At 40.8% G+C, this 21,300-nt stretch overlaps 2 protein-coding genes across 2 annotated transcripts; one reads left to right on the top strand and one right to left on the bottom strand.

Moving 5' to 3' along the window:
- Positions 1–131: 131 nt before the first annotated feature.
- Positions 132–9,238, bottom strand: LOC130167909 (porphobilinogen deaminase-like). The gene is made up of 14 exons (XM_056374444.1): positions 9,047–9,238; positions 7,237–7,290; positions 6,759–6,831; positions 6,331–6,380; positions 5,757–5,812; positions 5,231–5,308; positions 3,846–3,923; positions 3,688–3,763; positions 3,428–3,541; positions 3,294–3,332; positions 3,059–3,178; positions 2,892–2,945; positions 2,542–2,628; positions 132–2,456 (listed from the first exon to the last, which is right to left on the bottom strand). Exons 1-14 carry the CDS (start codon positions 9,068–9,070, stop codon positions 2,283–2,285), a joined length of 1,077 nt encoding a protein of 358 aa, XP_056230419.1. The 5' UTR covers positions 9,071–9,238; the 3' UTR covers positions 132–2,282.
- A 1,925-nt stretch (positions 9,239–11,163) lies between these two features.
- arcn1b (archain 1b) lies at positions 11,164–21,069 on the top strand. Its single transcript, XM_056374609.1, has 10 exons — positions 11,164–11,354; positions 12,563–12,826; positions 16,086–16,265; positions 16,521–16,726; positions 16,848–17,009; positions 17,601–17,766; positions 17,875–18,022; positions 18,148–18,256; positions 18,593–18,797; positions 19,845–21,069. Exons 1-10 carry the CDS (start codon positions 11,352–11,354, stop codon positions 19,932–19,934), a joined length of 1,533 nt encoding a protein of 510 aa, XP_056230584.1. The 5' UTR covers positions 11,164–11,351; the 3' UTR covers positions 19,935–21,069.
- Positions 21,070–21,300: the final 231 nt, after the last annotated feature.

Raw genomic sequence — 21,300 nt, 5'->3', positions numbered from 1 at the left:
CTGAGAAGCTTCTCTGCTCACCACAGTTGAGAAGAGTGGTTATCTGAGTGACCGTAGACTTTCTGCCGGCTCAGCACTGTATTTTGGTCTCATCTGATTTCTGATCAATAAAGACTCAAAAACTCAACAGGTACAACACACATACGTTTATTGACATTTGTTCCATGACATCGGAGTTTGTAATTTGACCTGACCTTCACAGGTTCTGTAACAAAGAATCTAAATAGAGAAACACTATGTTAACTCATACAGAAATTAAAGCTGAAATACAAATATGGCAAATGTTACCTCACATTGTCTCAGGAGGTTTAAGAGGTTTAAATTAAGTATAATACACAATATAGAGCTATAAAATAAAAACACACTGGCTGTACAGTGGGTTTACTGATGATACACTGTGATTTCCAAAGCACAGACAGTTTTATTTAAGGCAGACACAGTTTACATGCACTGAGGTGGCACTTTGATAGAAACTATAGAAAGACAAATGGCATTTCAGACATATGTTTAATTCATTAGGCAACTTATTATAAAGGTCAACAAGTTTGAAAATCTATTGCTTTTGGAAACACTTGCGTTGTGATATGTGGAGTACAGCATCTTTACATTACAGCAAATGGTTTTCATTTATTTCTTTCCACTAATTATAGAGAGAACCTGCTAAAATCTTGAACAGCGCATTCACCAAAACATATGAACAATTATTACTTCCATGACTTAGCATCTGATAATTACAGGATAAAGATCTTGTAGTTGTGAAGATACAGGTTCAATATTTGAGTTTTATGATTATTAATTATCAGCATGAGATTCTAAGTCAAAATTACAGGAGCCATAATTATGAGAGAAGGCTTCTAATTTGTGTTTGGTGAATTTAACGTGATTACAGCACAACATAGTGCCATCAACATCAGCATGAATGAGTCTATAACTGCCATTTACTCAAGATGTAAACCTGTGTACAGAGTGTGGCAATACAGCTGTAAAATACTGTTATGGTTTAAAGTAATAATCTGTATTATTTTCAGTTAGATAGGGTTTGTTCTGCTACTTTCTGTCGCAAAATCAGCAGCAATTTGAACATGAAAGCCTCTTCTTCACCTTTTTAAAAAGTCCATCACACGACTGTATAACCACAACTCTAGCATTTACACTTTATTTAAAACTCATCAGCTGACGGTTGATGCCCAGCGTGGTGCTGCAGGACACATCAGCAAAGCATCAACAGAACAAACTGCCCAGTGCACTTTTTAAAAATCAGAGCAGAAAGCTGAACACCAGACGCTGTGGGTCGATAGCTCCAGTGTTAAACAAGTACTCTCCCGTCCTTTAGTGAAACGCTCAGTACAAAGCTGCTCCACAGGTGGAGTAAAACAAACGCTCCCTACAGCTTGTGATCGTGCATATTAAATAAACTCTCCGTCTCTGTAGAAGAGGTAGCTGGTACACTCTTAAAACATCAGCTGAAAATGTGACATTCAACATGAGCTTAATAAAGATTCTGCAGAAAATACGCCAACATAATAAAACCAACAAACCAAAGGATAAAGTTGTGATTAGGGACAGAGTTTAGAGCTGATGAATGAATTTACATTTATATTTACATTTGTCAACTTTCACATCTAAACAAGCCCCATTTCACTGCGGCGGCAGCGCGCTTGGAAACTCGTCTTTGGTACCATCAAAACTCAGCTTTCCAAAAGAGAAAGCAGCTAAAAGCTACAAGAGGAATCCTGCTTCAACTTCTCCTTTTTTTTTTTTATCTGCTGAACAATTATTGGACACTGATGAAACATCCTTGAGGAAAAAGTATTTGTGAATGCTGAATTTTAGTGGCATACCATTTACTGAGACACTGATGCGCTTTAAAAAACAAAAACAAAAAGGGTTTCACCATGAGGACATCAGCCAGCGACGGCACTCTAAGTGCTGACGACAGCGTTTAAAGGCCATTTTGTGTTTCCCACTGATAATCCCAGTAAGGCTGTTTCTACACAGCTCAGGAGCTGGTTCCATGAGGTAAGAGCAGGCGGGAACCAGAACCAGGAGAGCCGCAGTGACTCTGAAGCAGCTGATAATGACGGTCAGCTGAGCAGCGTTGAACCAGACTGAGCACAACATTGGTCCAAGAAGCGTTTGAAATCCTCAACCACCTCTGTGCTGTTGACTGAGCTCACCAAATGTGTAATATATAACATGAAAAAAAAAAAAAAAGTTTTTACTTGACACAAGGCCAACCCTCTGTAGCCCCCCGCCCCGCCCCGCCCCCCGGCAGAGCAGGATTATCTGGCGTCATTGAGCTGCCTGGCCACCGTCAGGATCTCCTTGGCTCCTTTGCTCAGCAGTAAGTTGGCCAGGTCGACCCCCAGCCGCTCAGCTCTGTCCTGGGCTTCACCCGAGATCTTGCTGGCTGTGACTCCCACTCTCTGGACCGGCTCGTCCACCTGCTCTAAGCTCTGACGCACAGAAACGCTTTATTAATAATGACGGAAAACAAGACGACGTCACACTCATTACTTGTTCCATTCAGCCTCTTTGTACCTTGTCATCAGCAGCGATGCTGGTCTGCATGGTCTCCTTCAGACTGTCGGATCCGTCCAGGCTGTACACGGCGCCCGTCAGGTAGAGCTGAGAAAACACAACAAGAAACTTTCACGAGCCCATTCAGCTCTCTCAAGTGACATCACATTTATCAGACTTCCCTCTGGAGCCGTGAAAAGACTTTACACAGCTTCAGTAGTAATAATTCTCCCCAACAACTCAACAGACTTTGATGAGTGAAATCAGTGACGTTACCCTGTTCTGACTGAAAATGATGTCATTGGTCAGATATGTCACTCACTACTGATTGGTTAAGGTAAAACACACCTGTCTCTACCTGGCACTCTTACCTGGGTGTCTTTCACTTCAGTGTGAACAGCCACAGGAACGCTGCACCCACCCTCCTGCAACAGACGAGATGTTCAGTTGAATACACTAGGGAAATGAGTTAGTTTGTGTGTGTGTGTGTGAGTGTGTGTGTGTGAGTGTGTGTGTGTGTGTGAGTGTGTGTGTGTACCAGTTGTCTGAGGAAGGCTCTCTCAGCTATGCAGCGCAGCACGGTTTCAGAGTCATGGAGGACGGACACCATCTCCAGGATGTCTGCATCTCTGGCCCGAACCTCCACTGCCAGAGCCCCCTGATGAAAAACACACACACACGTATGAATGTCAGGTGTTATTATTATCATAATTGATTATCAATTATCCTCTTCTTCTATGCATGAGTCATATGTTGCATCTCACTGTTCTGACCTGTCCAACAGCGTACATGCAGTCTTCAGGCTCCAGGATCTACCGATGGAAAAACAAGATGAGACAGTTTGACTCCGTGTCCCTCAGAGAGACTTGGACTTCACACAGAGGACTTGATATGAGCAGAACTGTACCTGGCTGATCCGGTTCTCCCAGCCCATTCTCCTGAGGCCGGCAGCAGCCAGGATGATGGCGGCGAAGTCCGCCTTCTCATCCAGCTTCTTCAGACGAGTGTTCAGGTTCCCACGCTGCAGAACACAGTTAAGGACAGAAACAAATATCCTCTCTGGCTCGACGACCTCCTCCTCCCCCCACCCCCCTCACGAGGAACAAAATAACACCCGTCTTATTGTCAGATATTATCATGTTCACAGAGTCGCTGCTGAAAGGATACAATATCCTTGAACTCCAGGTGTGGGAATCTCTTCTTCAGCTGAGCAGCGCGGCGCAGCGAGCTGGTGCCGATCACGCTGCACAAAACACACAGTGTGAAGTCAGGTGTGATGTGACTGAAGACAAACACAACCAGTCAGATGATCCACTGCACCGTACCTGTTCTCCGGCAGAGTGTCCAGAGTTTTCCCTGCGTTTTTTGGATGTAGGACCACGGCATCGTGGGGGTTTTCTCTCCTAAAAAGGACAGTGAGTGGTTACAGCTAGTCAGTAAGATTACACAACGAATACTACAGCGATCTGCAGAATGGACAATGAGCAACATTTGACTCGCACTGAGTGCCAATATGGAGCAATAGGAACTGTTCCAACAAAGGAAGAGCTTATGTCCCAAACACAGCCTCACTATCTCCTCCACTGCGCTTCAGCCACAGCGGCTGTAATAAACAATAAAGGCCTCATGATATGGTTTGACAATATGTTCTCAATCAGGCTGGGACTTTGTCTTCCTCTGCTTCCTGTCCCCTGAACGCCTCGCCTTCCCACTGATGTAAAGACATTTCTGAAAACAAAATGGTTGAAAACTCTATTTAAAATAGAGACAACTAAATGAAGAAATTAGTTTTCTTATAAATAGATCTGTCTCCTCCCTTAAATTTTATTAATTAGATTTTTTAAATATTTTTTAAATATGATTTAATTTAATCTAATAGTTTACAACATTGTTTACTTGCTGGCAGTCTTTGTTTTCCCTGCATTTCCTGGCTGCCACTAACTGCTGACTAAAACAACTGTTATATCACTTCATTTCTTTAGTTTGAGGCAGTGGCGGCCTGAAGGTTTGGGGAACAAGTTTCCAAGGTCGCCGGTTCGAATCCCTGGACTGGCAGGATTAAATCTGGGTGAGAAAAGTGAAACAGCAGCATTTGTCCAACCCTCATCAACACCACTGTGGTGCCCTTGAGATAAGACTGCAACACAACTGGAGCCATTAAAGAGAGACACGACCACAGCTCCCACTCAGGAAGTTAATAGCTTGTTAGAGCAGCTTACTAATTGTGTTTGCAGGCTAAACAGGGCTGTGATCTTCTCCAGTCAGTGGCGCATCAGGTTATTTAACAGCATGTCTCCTGGCAACACCTTCAGATGTCAGTTCCGCTGCCATGGAAACCCCCACCAAGAGACACTTTTAACTCAAATATGTCCAAAAATGGTTCTATCCTTTTTGAAAAACAGAAATTTAGCTCATTAGCTGTATTGACATTATAGTTTTCTTTCAAAAAATTGAGGAGAATCCCGATTTCTGTTGGACTTTAAAAGGAAATTAGCCTAGGAGCTAAAACTGTTTATCAAAATGGTGCCGTGTCAGCCTGTGGCAATGTCAGCTGCTTCTGTTTTGCAACATCCTCCATCTTGAAACTGTTAAAAATAGAATTAATGGAACTAATTCTACTAATTCTCAGGTCATAGGCTGGAAAAGTGACTTAAAAACACGGCCCAACACTCTGACGCCCCGACGCCCTGACTCGTGTGAGCGCACTTACTTCAGCACAGCTCCTATGGTGAATCCTGGAGGCAGAGTGGTGGGAAGATCTTTCAGCGAGTGAACGACCAGATCGACCCTGCAGGACACAGAGGATCACAGTCATGTTTACATGCTCCTTTTATGTTTCATGGTACAATGCAGCCATTCAGTGGTGAACCTTATGTTACATCTTCAAGGCAGCGACAGAACAGAGACACCTGCAACATCTGAGGCTGCAGCAGAAATCAAAGGGTTCCCCTCTGCATGGATCCAGTCTGATGGTGTTATATATGGGATAAATGGCCTGTTGAATGATGCCGACTTGGCTACTATCAGTATTTTATTTCATGCAGTCAGTGTTATTCATGCTGCTTTTTGTCATTTTAACTGTAGAATAAATTCACAAATGAACTGTGATGTGCAGCTACAGCACAGAAGTATCAGTCTTCGTTAAAGAGTTAAACGCTAACAGTTGGTGTCTGCTGATGCAACAATGCAGTGGAGACAGGGTGGTGTCAGCCACAGATGACACCGGTCACACTCACTCGTTCCTCTCCAGAGCGTTCTCCAGCTCTTTGGTGAACAAACTCTTCTCTCCAATCTGCATTACAAAAACCAAAGAACAAACAGTTACATTCTGGTACAATTCTTGTTTAAATCGATCTGTTGCAGATAAAATAAAACATTTCCAAGCAGGATAAATGCACCATATGAAGCCCATATATCAGGTATCCAATCAGAAATTATTCTGTAATGAACTTTCTTTCTATTGCTGATGTTGGTCTGTTATAATGAAGTCTTTGCTTTGTGTCCATTAACAGAGAATGAACTGGCAAATGTTTTGACTGATTAATAGTATAGTTAATTAATAGTATAATAACTGATTCACTTTTCAACCAGGTTTGAGTGGCCTTCAAAATAAAACTAAAGTAAAACTTAAATTTGTCCCGTAATATATATAGTAATTTTCCTTTTGTTAAAATGGTAAATTCAATGGTCCCAAAAAAGGATCGTTAAGAATCAGAATCGAAGTGGAGGTCTTGGCATCAGCACATATATCGAAAGTGTTTGCACAATATCAGCCCTAGTTGTGTGAATACTCATTTAAACAAGCTTCACCTTTGATAAAGCTGTGTCAAGGATTTTGTCTCCTGTTGTTGTCATGCCAACTGAAAGAAAGAAGATAGAGAGGTTCAATAAAAGCACAAACAACAGCGAAAACACCAAGAACAAGTCAGAAATGGAGCCACACATCTGCAGGACGTTTCAGTGGATCATTAAGTCATTGCTATTGTAAAGTACCGTCTGTTAGTGTGTGTTCAAGACAAAAAAACTGTGTAAATGCCATAAAAATGAGCTGCACAATTAGTATTTTACATGCACAGAAATTGGACAAATTTTTTCATTTATAGAGTTTATAATGAACCAAATCGTCAAAGCAAAAATGCCTCTGTGATGCTAAGAAATTTGTGACACAGCTACACATGTACAGTGCATTTTCTGTTACGATCTCTTCACAAAAACTGAAAGTTTGGGACGATTCTCACTTATTTCCAAGTGGAGGTCAGGGTACAGTTGTTTCAGCTTCTCCGCCACACTGTCCGTCTGGATGCACGCCAGCTGGGACAGAAGAACACAGCAGCAACTGACTTTAGCTGGATCGTATTCATACTTGTAAAAAGAGTGTTAAACACTCATCCACAGAGTCCGTGACAATCAAATCAGTGAGGAGCAGTTATCTTAAAGAGACATTGTCGAGTCAGAGCCATCTTATCTCTGCAGAAGAGCTGCAGACGTCTTTCTCTGCTGTATCTAAACCAGCGTGGAGGAACGGTGCTTTAGATAACTCACAATTAACTGACACATTGAGACTCTGCGTGAGTTATCTTCACATTCAAATTATAGTTAAAACCAAAATCAAAGCCAAAAATATAAATGATCCAAAGGTCATCTGCTCTGAATGCTTATAAAGTTAATGAACATAATTGAATTAAAGCTCAGAATTGAATGAATACAGGACTTTACCTGGCTTTTGCGGGTTCCGATCCGGATGACCCGACTAACCTTGCCGTTCCCATCCTGCAGAGGTAAAAAGAGAAGTTAATAAACTCACTTTCTGCAGAGCCTCCAGCTGAGTTACCGCTGCTCATTTACAACCACATCCAGCATTTTCTCTGCCCGCCTCACCCTGATGTACTTGTAAGGTCCATCCTCCATAATTCTGAGTCCGCACTAGTGTCTGCACTGTAGAGGCTATTGTGTCCGCTGTGTGGCTGGGACTGCCTGCTGTGTGTTGGTAAGGAGCTGTGCTGAGGTCATATAGCCTCTAGATACTGAACAGTGGTCTTTTTTACCGGACACCACCCCCACTCCTTCAGGACCTCCACCCCAAGATATCTCTGGTTCCAAAAGATAAGTGTGCCAATTCATTGAGTCCGTTATAAAAGGCAGGGAGGGGCAGCTTAGGAGGGTCCTGGGTATAAGGTGTGGTCATACAACAGACAGTGTGTGTGGACACTTTTCTTTTCTGACACTCTTTATTTTCTGAATGGTCAGCTGCCAACAGCATAGCTGCTACTGATGAGAACAGAACAATACTCTGAAATAATGAAAACCTTAATCACAATTCTCATTGCTGATATTTGTAATTTGAATTTCTATTAAAATATTTCTGTGTATGAAATGAGGTAATATATCTTTAACACTATGTGCTGACATCATCTTAAAAAACTGTACACTCTACGTGTATTATTCTTATATTAAAAACTGGTTATGAAGAACTGATAATGTTTTATCAAAGATGTCATTAGCCACTTTTATTTAGTTGGCTAAGCCTGGTAAGAGAGGATGGAGGCATGTAATTAGCTTAAGGTTGAATAGGCAGGGATTGGGGAGAATAACATTATTATAAAAAATTATATTACATAGGAAATACAAGCGTGTCACTGGGAAATACACCAATAGGAAATACTAGCTCTTTGGAAATTTTGCAATGGCAAATAGAAGACTCCATATAAATCATGATACTGAAAATACTGAAATAACATTTCATAACTGAGTTTAGTTTTAATAGTTTATTAAAATATTTGACAATTTATATTTTATTCATAAAATATGTTATTATTTATGACTCTTTTAAATTTTCTTCATGTGCTATCATGGATTTTCACAGACATTAAGTCATCCTGTCACTAAAGCTGTTTAAAGCTGCATTTTTAACTGTTATCTTCTGCTTGTCAATAAACTACAGTCAAAAATCTACTACTTTAACGTTACCTAGCAAAGCACCAGGTTACATCATAAATATTAATGTTTTTACAGAAACTCTGATGTGCACACCTCCATTCAGCATCAGTGAAATAGAGCAAATAGGACTTAATTGGCTGAAATTGACAAACATAAAAAGGTGCTTCCCACGTTACTAGCATTAGTTAGTTAACGTCAGTTGGTAAAAGTAGAATTAAAAGGTGTAAAAGAAGCTAAAATACCAAGTATTCCTGTTTGATTTCTAAGCCGAATGTCAATGTGCCGTCACTCTTTCAAAAGTCAACCGACATTTTTCAAGACGTCGTTAGCTAAAATATCAGTTAAGTCATCTACAAACCTGAATAAAATAGTACAAAATCAAAGCTAACAAACTAGCTCCTATCTGTCAACAGCTCCCCGCCTACTTTTCACCGTCCAATGGGAAGCCGAATACCAAAACAGACGTTAACATTAGCCAATCACCGCGCTCCAAAAGCCGGCATATACGGAAATGGCGGTCCCCATCAGAGAGAGCAGTGACTGCTTCATGCATGGTGCTAACCACCGGGTCAATTGAAGGAAATCCTACCGGAGATTTTTGCTCTTCCGTCATATCGATGATCCGCTTCACTCCGCCGATGTTGTTGGAATCAACAGCGCGTTTTCCAGGGCAGTAAATCCATTAAATAATTATGAAATCCTTGGAAACAGTCAGAGCTCTCCTCTCCTTCAGCTCCCATATGAATGAATCAATGCGGAACCTCGTGATGTCATTGGGCTGGTTAGAGGTCATTTCCTTGTTCCGTCTACCAGCTTCCTCTAGCGGGGAGTGTGCTCGAGGTGCATGGATAACGAAGTCACGGTCAAATCAAAAATATTGGTCGAATGTGTGTTTCGCATTTTTTGTGTTAGTCCATAAAAAAAAAAAATCCTCATTATATGTGAAGAGAGAGTGACACAGTTTACTGACTCAAAATCAGAACTGCTGTCATATACTTACAATCAAAAGGAACATTTTAAAGCTTTACTAGTGTGACTTTTTTTTTATTGTGACCTGATGATGTGGCCATGGTAAATACTACCGGTATTTTAACTTGTATATCAAGTGCCACACCTACCGAATTATATGATAATGAGAATATAATGCCATAAGGAAGGATTAAGGAGGCAATCTGTGAGTGAGAGTAACACTAAATAAAGCTGGCCCACATATTTGTGCCTTTCTTAAATACATTAGGGAAAGGACCATTGAACTGTGTTGACACCTCCACCTCTTAATGAATAAATAGAGCTGACAGTGTGGCTCCACATCTTCCATACACAGTTTAAATGATGACACCTGGTGACCAAAATAAGTTACTGCAACACCATGAATTCTGTAGTTCTATAGTGGAGTAGATAGATAGATAGATAGATAGATAGATAGATAGATAGATAGATAGATAGATAGATAGATAGATACTTTATTTATTTATGGTAATATCTCAACATGTGGCACTATCAATTTAGACAAGTCAAAATTTGCTATTATAGTTTTCAGTATTATAAGAGCCATGGTTAGATTAACCAGCTACGGGTCGCTCATTGGTGGGCCCCCAAAGTGTAGGCCTTTGGTGTTACTAAAAACATGAACAATAGCTTTGCTCTTTTCAAGTGTTCCAGTGAGCCACAATAGTGTGTCAATTAGAATAATAAAAACACAGATAATAAAGGCCTGAAGACTATATTTTGTCACACAGACCCTCTTCAAGACAGGGCCCCACAGGTAGTAAATCATCATGCTTCAGTTGAACAAAGCAGTTATAACATAACTAGTTAAAACTAATAGTTTGTTGATCTTTGTAGTTTATTGAGCAATGAAATACTCAATAGTCCAGAAACTGAGTGGATCTTAAAAGTTCTGATTTTTAAAAAATATATTTTATTATAACTGTTGAACACAGTGACAGTTTATGCTGTGTGATAATTGTAACATACTTTTTCATGAAAAACTTGTTATTGTTTTATATGTTGTATGTAAATCCACAGTGAATTTATTGTTTTGCATGTATATCATTTTATCAGTAGCAGCACAGTCCACAATTCCCAGCATATAATAAATCCCAAATAAAAAATGAAAAATTTTACATATACATTTATTCATGTGGCTGACACTTTGGTTCAAATTGATGTAAAACTGAGGTACAACCCAAGCTGCAGTCAGTGGAGGAGCAGCCATTTTAAAATTGCACCATGATATATTTTAAAATAATATTAATAATAATAATATATATTAAAAAAAAGCATCACTACAGTAGAAACTTATTAGGTAACCCCATGTGATAAGATTATTCGTGTAGAAATTAATTAAAAACTTTAAAACACTGTAATCTAAGGGCACATACATGTTGTGTTATTTTAAAACGTGACATGTTATTTAAAAAAAAAAAAAAAAGTTTGAAAGTTTTAATGATTTCTATTAATAATGGCAGTTGTCAACAATGATATATACACATCAGTGTGGCAGATCTTAAAATATCTCAATATCTCGTATCACCATCGCTTATTCAGTTCATAGATTAAAGGTAAATGGAGCCCGTAAGTCGTTGCCACTACCTGTGAAATCTAAACAGGAGGAAGAAACGCCCGTGGAAGCAGCTGTAGTAACTTATTTATGCAACAAGGCCAACATTTTGGGGCCCACGTCATTGGTTTCCACGGTGGGCTGATCTGGCGCTGCTCTTCCGGTGGAGACGTGGCTCTGTACTGCTGCCATATTGACGCTAGCTAGCTAACAATCATACAACTTGAAGTCAGCTGCACATTCGCACCTTGTTATTCCAGAGTGACTCGAAACCCCCCTAAGCAGGAAACACGAGACACTGAAGATCGTCGTACCATAGAGAGAGACCAAAATGGTGAGTGACAGTCGAAAATCGTGATATTTTCCTACCTTTTATCGGGCCTTGCAATTATCATAACATTGGCTAATCTGGCAAATAGCTAAAGCTAGTTGGGTACCAGTTAGCTAGCCTCTCCAGGAGCGAAATAAGCTAATACAAACGTTTCTGTCCGTTATGTGGACAGCGTCAACGTTATATTTACTTGCTAAAAGTAAACAAATGAACCCTTGTTTCATTATAAAGAGCCAAATTTCACGTGAATAGGCGGCACTGAATGTGCAGATACTGCTGACGTTAACTAGCTTTACAAGCTAGCGCTAGTGTTAGCTCCTGTCACTAGCCGGATCTGAGCTAACGTTACCTGCTGTCAGCTTGTCCTCAGCCAGACAAGACTGGATACCGGTGCTTAAACTAACCATAAGCATGTGTACATTTGTATTATCACTATGGTTAACTAGGTGGGACAATTTGTTTTCTAGATTATCAACGGTTACCACAGTTGTTGCTTGTCCATATCAAGTTGAGATACATTGCACTCGGGGGTCTTTTCATTTCCAGCTTCAGCCATTGTCAACGTGGAATGAATGCAGCTCTTTCATTCATTTACCAGCGTGAAATAAAGTATGATTAATAGTGAACTTACTTGGATTAAGATAAATCAACATTTATGTGTAAGTTAATTTTACTGCTATGGAAGCGTATTGTTCCTGTCCACGATCGCTGCCGTTGTGTCTGCCCTGATGGGAACGTTTCACCAAACACCGTTCAAAATTTTGTCAATTCAAAGTTGCTTGTACTTCGTGGCAGACACTAAGACAACATTAAAACTACGCGACATCTGCTGGATCGCTCCTCAGCGCTGTTAAATTCGGCATATATGTTGTCTCTGCTGCAGGAAGTATTCCAGTAAAACGTCAACCATTATCAGCCATTCCTGCAGACTTTATTACACAAAACTAACCATAGTAGGAGAATTTACAACTTTACAAGCTGCAATACTATTGGAATAGGTAGTTCTGAGTGAGTGGTGAGTATGCCGAATTTACACATACACCTGTGTTATGGATGAATGGTGACATTTCATTGTACATAATTAAGTTCCTGTTGACCTAATATTTAGTTTTGAGTTTTGGAAACAGTTGCATACTCAAATTGTGAATGTGTTATAACTGAAGGTTTGAAGGCACAGTAATATTCACGATGTCTTTTCTCTCCACCTGCAGGTGCTGTTGGCAGCGGCGGTGTGCACCAAGGCCGGAAAGGCCATTGTATCGCGGCAGTTTGTGGAAATGACCCGGACGCGTATCGAGGGTCTCCTGGCTGCGTTCCCTAAACTGATGAACACGGGGAAGCAGCACACCTTTGTTGAAACAGACAGTGTTCGCTATGTGTACCAGCCCCTCGAGAAACTCTACATGGTCCTCATCACCACCAAGAACAGCAACATCCTGGAGGACCTGGAGACACTCAGACTCTTCTCCCGTGTGGTAAGAAATGATGGAGTTAACTTTCTGTTTCTGTCTATGCCTGTACATTACATCACAGAGGTTTAGCCTTTTTTTTTCCTTAAATCAACATAAATGAAGATCTCAGGGATTAAAGTTTCCTGTCGCTATGACTGGTTTCCATGGTTGGATATCAGGGAGGTCATGTATGAGATCAGTGTGGATCCACAGGGAAAAAAGGTGAGGGGAGGGGCCCTATGGGCTTGCTATGTAAGTGGCATAGGGCCCCACAAATTACACAAGACTCTCTCTAGCCCTCAAGTCAAAGTGGGTGTCAATGTTTGTTTATAATTTCCATGAAGTGGAACTATCCTTCTGCTCACAAAAAAGATTAAAAAAAAAAAAACACCATGAAACTGAATTGTGGGAACAGGTAAATTACAGTAACGTATGATGTGCATCTGTCTGTAGTCTGTCTGTCTCGATAGCCGAGCTCAGCAGAGCGTGTCTTGGTCTGTCTGTGTCTTGCTCACCAGCCACTTCCAGGGCTGTTGTGTGACTTTGTGGCTGACCAAAGTGAATGTGAAATTAAGCTATATTGGAACTAATTATTACATTTGATAAACACCAACGGGCCCCAGCGTTTATAAACTGCAGCTCAGAAAAGATAACTGCGTCACACGTGATCATGTGCACCAAATGAAACTCGTGCTTCCCAGCAGCAAACTCTGTGGGGACCAGTCCAGACAATATATGGCGAACATAATAATGATTATCTAGTCTCTCAGTCAAGCTTTAATCACAACTCTGCACTCCTTCAAGATGGAAAGCAATGTATTGACATTGACTATTGAATTTAGCATATTGGGCAATATGCACATCTCTCTGTAAATAATAACTATCAAGTATTCCGCCAAGCTATAGTATAAAGAGTATTTTATATTCGAAAATGGTACATAGCTCACAGATAGGAGGGGTTGTGGCCCCTTAGCAGAATTTTGATTAGGGCCCCAGGGAGGTCAGGACCAGCTCATGTGTTACGGGACTTAGAAATCGCGCTACCAGGTGTTTCAGGTTAGCTAACGTGATTTATCAGAGATCAGTAAAACAGTCAAAAATAAATGGGCTTGTCTCTGCTAACCTTGTAGTTCATGGTGCAAAAAAAAAAAATCGAAAAGCCAGGTGTGTGTTTATGGTATGTCACGAGAGAATTCAGTATTCAGTTGTTTGTTTTTTTGCTTTAATCCCTGAGAGCTTTTTTCACACACTACATACAGTCACTGTGACCTGTCACCAGATGCAGATGTCTCCCTTTGAGTTACAGTACCATGCACTGAAGCAACCTCCAGCCTCTCACTGCTTATTGATGGTATATCAGTTGTAGATAGATTGATTGTAGACATCCAACAGTATCTGCATTTGAAACCTGAAAACCTAAAATAGACTGTAGTCTGCTGCGTAGATTCAACCATTTATGAGGAATATTTTTTAACTTCATATGTGGCTTTGATCATGACACTCATGCTGTCCTGCAGTGCTCAACAAACACAGACACCTACCTTTACAAGATTTTAAAAAAGAGAAAACAAACTGTCAGAGACAACTTCACCCTGTGAAGCCATTTAATTAGTAATTAACGTGCTTCAAACAGATCAGTCCATCAAGTAAATCTCTTGACAACCTGAAGTTATCTTTGCCATGTAACAGCAAACTATTGTGCACTGCCGATGATTTCATTTCATTTAGTTGATTTTCCTTTGAGGTAGAAAGAAAATCAAAATTGTGTGTAGGTTGTATTTGGGTGTTTTGATTAGTAAACCATTGACACCTTTAATTAACACGCTGTGGGGAAATGATAGTTGGTTCAGTATGTTCTCACTTTATCTTGAAAATGGAAGATCTTAAATTAAAATCCAAAACGGTAAAAAAAAGATTTAATATTTAAAAGTAGGGATGTCCTGGTCATTTTATTTATTTATTTTTTGGCCCTGATCCAAGTCATTCAGTATTGGGTGTCTGTCTATTGATCTCACACACTGAAGTAACGCAGCTGCAGATCACACAACTTATTTTCTATTAGCATTTAGATCCGAATACTGAAGGTCATGGACCAGCAATCTCAAGCTTTAATTATTGATTATTGTTGATATGAATAAAAGTTGAATAAAAAATGAAGAAATGATGAAAGTGAGGTGACGTGATCCACTAGAGAGAAGACGTCTCACTCTGTTGGAATTGTTGGAACTAAAGAAATACTCAGTTCACGGTTGTACAGTGGTGTTTGAGAGTGGAGGTTCTTCCCTCACAAATAATCTTTTAAAAAGTACAGACAGTGATGTAAAGAGACCACACACCCTGACAACAGCTGTGGTTAGTTTATGCCTGTCATGAAGTAACGCACAGAATTAACAGGAATTATTTCAACCGGCGAAAGCATCACTGGCTAAAAGTGAGGATCTGCTTTCTTAATGTTTTCTGCACTGCGTGCTGATGGTTATTACTATCGGAGATCAGTGAGACTGTGTGTTTTACTAAATTCAGTGTCTGAACTCGGTGTACCCAACGAATATTTCACATTCACACACGCTAATTTTCACTGGCTTATGCAGTGGTATGCTGCACTGTCGAGCCTGTCTGTTTTAAAGGAGACGAGCTGCAACACTATGAGGCTGAATATAGAATAAAATATGGATTAAACAGCAGAGCACAGTAACGAAAGGATGTGGTTTTAATCAGTCTGTACTGATCCATTAAAATGTCCGGATTAACCCTGATACCGATTTTTACAATTGGCTCGGGACGTCTCTAATTAAAAGGTAGATTACATTAAGTTAACTTATTATTTAATGTCCGTTACAGTTGCTCAGAGCCGGACGTCCGTATTAATACAAAGAGCTTCAAGCTCTGCTATTTATACTGAACAGCAGCTGCCATTTCTTTATCAGGTTTAGAGTTGCAAGCAAACAGCTTTTCAGAAATAGGTGAAAGGTGCGTTCATGGCCCAAAAATAATCGGAAAACAATGTTCATTAAGTTCAGCAAAAAGGAGCATTCCTTAAAGTCTTACAGTATTTTATTCCAGATCCAGAATAAAGAATAAACTGTCTCACAGTGTTTAGTTGTTTGTTTTTTCATTCAGGATCAGATGCATCATGGTCAGTGTAGTTGTCAAGCTTTTATATTTCATCATTTTGTGACTTTTTCACAGTTCACATCTGTTTTTCACTGCAGGTGTCCCAGATGTTAAAATGTTTGCTCTGGCTCACTTGGTTGACATTCATTTCTCTTCCCCGCCTGTTCAGATCCCAGAGTACTGTCGTGTGCTGGAGGAGAGCGAGATATCGGAGCACTGTTTTGACCTGATCTTTGCCTTCGACGAGATCGTGGCGTTAGGCTACAGGGAGAACGTCAACCTGGCTCAGATCCGCACCTTCACAGAGATGGACTCTCACGAGGAGAAGGTTTTCCGCGCTGTCAGAGAGGTGAGGTCTCACTGTTAAGATAAGTTTATCGGTCACTGTGGGAAAATTGGGTCATTGAAGACACAAAATAAGGGGATACTCAAACAATGTCCATTTGCAAGCATGAATATAGCAACTAGTTTAATCCTGTTACACAGTTTTATATATTTATTGGGTAGAAAAATAATTAAATCTTCAAACACCAGTGAAAACGTGTCATTTTCTCAGTGTATTATTACCATATAATTGAAATGTTGTTGTTTTTTAATCACACAGACTCAGGAAAGAGAGGCCAAGGCAGAGATGAGGAGGAAAGCCAAGGAGCTGCAGCAGGCTAGGAGGGACGCTGAGCGCTCTGGAAAGAAGGTGCCAGCTTTCGGCGGCTTCGGCAGCGCGGGCATGACCAGCGTCTCCTCGGGGTCCATCATCACAGACACCATCGTCGAGCCAGAGAAACCCAAGATCACACCCGCTGCAGTCAGGTACGGCTCAGACAAACACACCAATCAGCTGCTTTTGATTTAAACTTTGCTTGCTCTTGTATTGGATTGCGATACAATGCAATGTGTTACTGAAGAAGCCTCTTGTCTTTTTCTTCTTCAGACCCAGTGGACCCAGTAAGGCTCTGAAACTGGGCGCTAAAGGGAAAGAGGTGGACAACTTTGTTGACAAGCTCAAGTCTGAGGGTGAAACCATCATGCCCTCCACAGGAAAGAGAGGCTCAGATGTTTCAAAGGCTCTGCCACCACCAGTCAACGTGGAGAGGTACAGACACAACATGGTCTATATGATTAATGTTCTGGCATCATTAGAGGTCAACACTTTCCAATCAAGTTCAAAAATCAAAGATTACTTGATTTAAGGGTGCTTCACTGTAGCAGATGCTTCAACACCCACTCTCATTGTGATAAACTGAAAGTCTGCTCACTAATTAATCTGCAGTGTCGTCAGCCTGATACCTGCAGACAGCTGTAAACTAGCGTTAGCTCCCCAGACCGAAGAAGGTAGAATCCACTCACTGTTCAGTCGACATCATATCTCAGAGCCAGAGATCATATCTCTTCCACCAACACAGCTCAGATCAAGTTAGGCAGCAGAGTCAGCTAAACATCCTGTAAACTGTGGCAGGTCTTCATTGTCTGTGTAACTATTTACACAGCAGTGGACTGGACTGTCGTGAATGAGGCGGCTAACATAGCTAGCTGTCATCTGCTCTACTTTTTAACCTAGAATAACCTTTTGTGCAAGTTGTTTCCATGAAGAACACACTTCACACCTCGTACAGCCTCGACTCAACCGCTGAATACACACGACATTATAACACATACATACTGTTTGGATGTGTTTCCTCTCCAGTGTACATCTGCGTGTGGAGGAGAAGATCTCGCTGACCTGCGGTCGTGACGGCGGCCTACAGAACATGGAGGTGCTGGGCATGGTGACGCTCCGAGTCACGGACGACAAGAACGGACGCATTCGCCTCATTATCAACAACAATGACAACAAAGGACTGCAGCTGCAAGTAGGTCGACACACATCGCACATCACACAGTGACTCTAAAACCTGACACTCAAACAAGCTGTCGCCCTCGTCTCTGGTTTCATGTTTCCGTGTGTCGTCTCTACTCAGACACATCCCAACGTGGACAAGAAGTTGTTCACAGCGGAGTCGGTGATCGGCCTGAAGAATCCAGAGAAGTCGTTCCCTCTCAACAACGATGTCGGTGTGCTGAAGTGGAGACTACAGACCACAGACGAGTCCCTCATACCTATAACCAGTACGTTCTGACGCACGTGCTTCATCTGGAAGCTCATGGAGTAAATCCAGTTTAAAATGATGCTGCTGCTGTTTATTTCATCAGATAATCTGATCTCTGATCTAATCTCCTCATCTACCTCACAGTAAACTGCTGGCCTTCAGAGAGCGGCACCGGCTGTGATGTCAACATCGAATACGAGCTTCAGGAAGAGAGTCTCGAGCTCAACGATGTGGTCATCAGCATCCCTGTACCGTAAGTTCACCGACAACACGCCGCCTGACTCAGCAGCGGTTCCTGTCAGAGTGACTGTTTGTCATTGTTGTTGATATATACTCACTAAATTAAGAGTTAAGACACTGGTGAATATTCTAGTTTTAATCACACCTATACACTATCATAACATTTGAAATATATTATGGGAAGCCGCTAGTTTTATAAACTTAATGGGACGTGGCTGAAACCAAAATACACAAAAGGACAGAAAGTTGAATCTTGCTTTAAAGGGTTGTACTTTTTCATCGTGAAGAAATAATGCATCCATAACAAAGACATGTGCTGCCGTGTGTCTGTCTCCCTGCTGCTCTGCAGATCCGGGGTGGGAGCTCCTGTGATCGGAGATCTGGACGGAGAGTACAAACACGACAGCAGGCGAAACGTCCTGGAGTGGTGCCTACCGGTCATCGATGCCAACAACAAGACCGGGAGCCTGGAGTTCAGCATCGCCGGACAGCCCAACGACTTCTTCCCCATCAATGTGTCCTTTGTGTCCAAGCGCAACTACTGCGACATCCAGGTGTGTGACCGAGCAGACGTCTTACCTGTCGTTGGTTTCTGCGTCAATCTTTGTCCCTGTGTCTTCGTCAACTCTGAGACCGTAATTTCTGAACCTGAATCATTTGCAACTGCTGATTCGAAATGAACTCATTTTCCTGCTGCAGTGATAAGTTGATTGTTGTTGAATGTTTTTGATTGGTCCGGTTTATTTTGAACAAAAAAAACAAAATGAAGATACATCAGAGTCCTAGTAAATAATTCAGATAAAGAAATCCATGCTTGAAAAGGAGTAGGAAGAAGTCAGAACTTTTCTAGTGCTGACCCCAGCGGTCCACCATCAGTGTCTCAGTCAGATCAAACACAAACCACACAACAAGAAGGAGAGCGTCAGAATAAATAAACAATCCAAGAACAAATCAGTTAGGTAAGGAATAAACAATACATCACAAGTCCATCCAATATCTTTTAAATATATTCTTATTTTTACAGAGTATCAGCCACAAGAATCCAGTCTCTAGTATCTAGTATATATAAATTCTGAGCTTTTTTTCCATTTTTTTTAATCAAAAAATGATTAATCATTAAAATAATCATAAGTTTCAGCCCGTTATCATTATTGCACCTTTGATTATGTTTGAAAGTCCATCAGACTACACCTTCTCGTTAACGACGAGCATTTAATGATCGACAATAAAACCTCCAAACAGCTCGGGCCACTTTTTGACAGACGTTTAAATTAAAACACGTCTGTCATTTCCTCCACAGTGAACTGTGGATCATTGAGGTCTGAAATGACAGGGGGAAGCAAAACGCACCTTTTATATAAACGGTCTTTAGTTGTGCAAGTTAACAAGGCTGAGACTCTTTAAGTTTTTTTTAAAAAGTGGGTCAAATTTGTTTGATGTTGATGTTCTGTAGAAAAAACTTTTCATGTCATGAGCAAAATGTTGTGGATTGAAACTGTGTGAAGCGTAAATATGTGCAGGAACAGTTGTAGTCACTGCTGATTGTGCTCAGTATTGTTCGTACTTACATGTTAGTAACTGACATTTTTTCTTTTTCCCAGGTTACCAAAGTGACTCACGTAGACGGCGACAGCTCCGTTAGATTCTCTTCAGAAATCTCCTTCCTGGTCGACAAATATGAAATCCTGTAAAAAAAAAACAACAAAAAAAAAAACAACAAAACAAAACAAAAAATATTTGAGAAAACGACAAAATTTAAAAGAAAAATCACCAACAAAAAAAAAAAAAAGTCCAAATCTATGCTACAGAGAAAGATTGAAGATTTCTTGCCTGCCCACCCTGTATACTACTTCAGAGACTGTGTACATCGACAGGACTGCGTCAGCCCTCTGACGAAGCCTCTTCCTGTGGTGGAGCAGAGCAGCGGTGGTGTATTTATATGTTTGTATGAGAGAGGATCATCTATATATAGAGTTAATTGAACAGGTTAAAAAACAAAACAACAAAAAAAAAAACAAACCCAACAAACCCACACAAAAAGAAAACTACGCTGATGCTGTTGTGTTCGCCGAGCTGAGCTGTAAAGAACTTCAGACACAGTAGAGGATGACTGCGGGTGGAGGGGGGGTGAGGCCGCGAGAGGCCGGCATCCATCTCTTCATCAGTAAAACCCTGCCAGGTGGGAGAGAGGGAGGACAGGGACCCGAGGGGCCGCTGTGTCAGTCTCCACTAAGAATGAGCGCCGCTAGTTTAGCATCCTCCACAAACTGTCTCCTTCACACTCGCAATGGTTCGTCGATTCTTGAACGGGGTTCTTGCTTTTTCTTTCTTCTTCAGATTTTCTTATCCATAACAACAGCATTGTAGCTGTCTCAATCATTATAAGCCTGTCGCTCTTTAATCGTTAAACTGTTGTGATTTTGCTCTATTGATATCTCACTTCAGATGATTGTTTTTTTTGTTTTGTTTTTTTCTTTCTTGTGAGAACACTGATTTATTTTATTTTTTTCAGTTTTTGTAGAAGTAACATTGGTTCTTCGCTGAAAAGCAAAAATTATGGCTCCTTGCTAAACATATTGTCTGTACTGTCTGCGGTTATCATCAGCAAAATTGTCCTTTTTATTTTTAACTTTGGTATTTTTTACTGTTCTGTGCTGTATAATTTGTCATTGTTTACCACTAATCTGGATATTGAAATTTGACAGTGAAGAGCAGGACTTTGTAAGTGATTCTCAGCTGCAGGGCAAAGTTAACCACCAGTAAAATATTTGACTTTTGCATCTGTTGAATTGTCTTACAATCTTTTTTTTTTTTCTTTTTTTTTTTTATAACACAATTGCAACCACTCCACTTTGTTAAAAGGAAATGCCATGTTTCCCCCCTGGTCCATTTCAGTCCCGACGTTCAGCCCCTGAGATGCGACAGAATTTAAAAAAAAAAAAGAAAAAGTACTTTGAACGCAGCCCAGAAACAACACACAAGCCCCTAATGTGACGTCCCACAAGGCCTTTTTTTTTTTTAAAGACCGGAGATGGGAGCGGGTGTGTGATGTGTGTT

This window comes from Seriola aureovittata, chromosome 4 (assembly GCF_021018895.1).
Source record: "Seriola aureovittata isolate HTS-2021-v1 ecotype China chromosome 4, ASM2101889v1, whole genome shotgun sequence".
NCBI classification, from domain to species: Eukaryota; Metazoa; Chordata; class Actinopteri; order Carangiformes; family Carangidae; genus Seriola; species Seriola aureovittata.
Note: the sequence above shows the minus strand (reverse complement) of the source record. Positions and strands in the feature narration are given on the sequence as shown.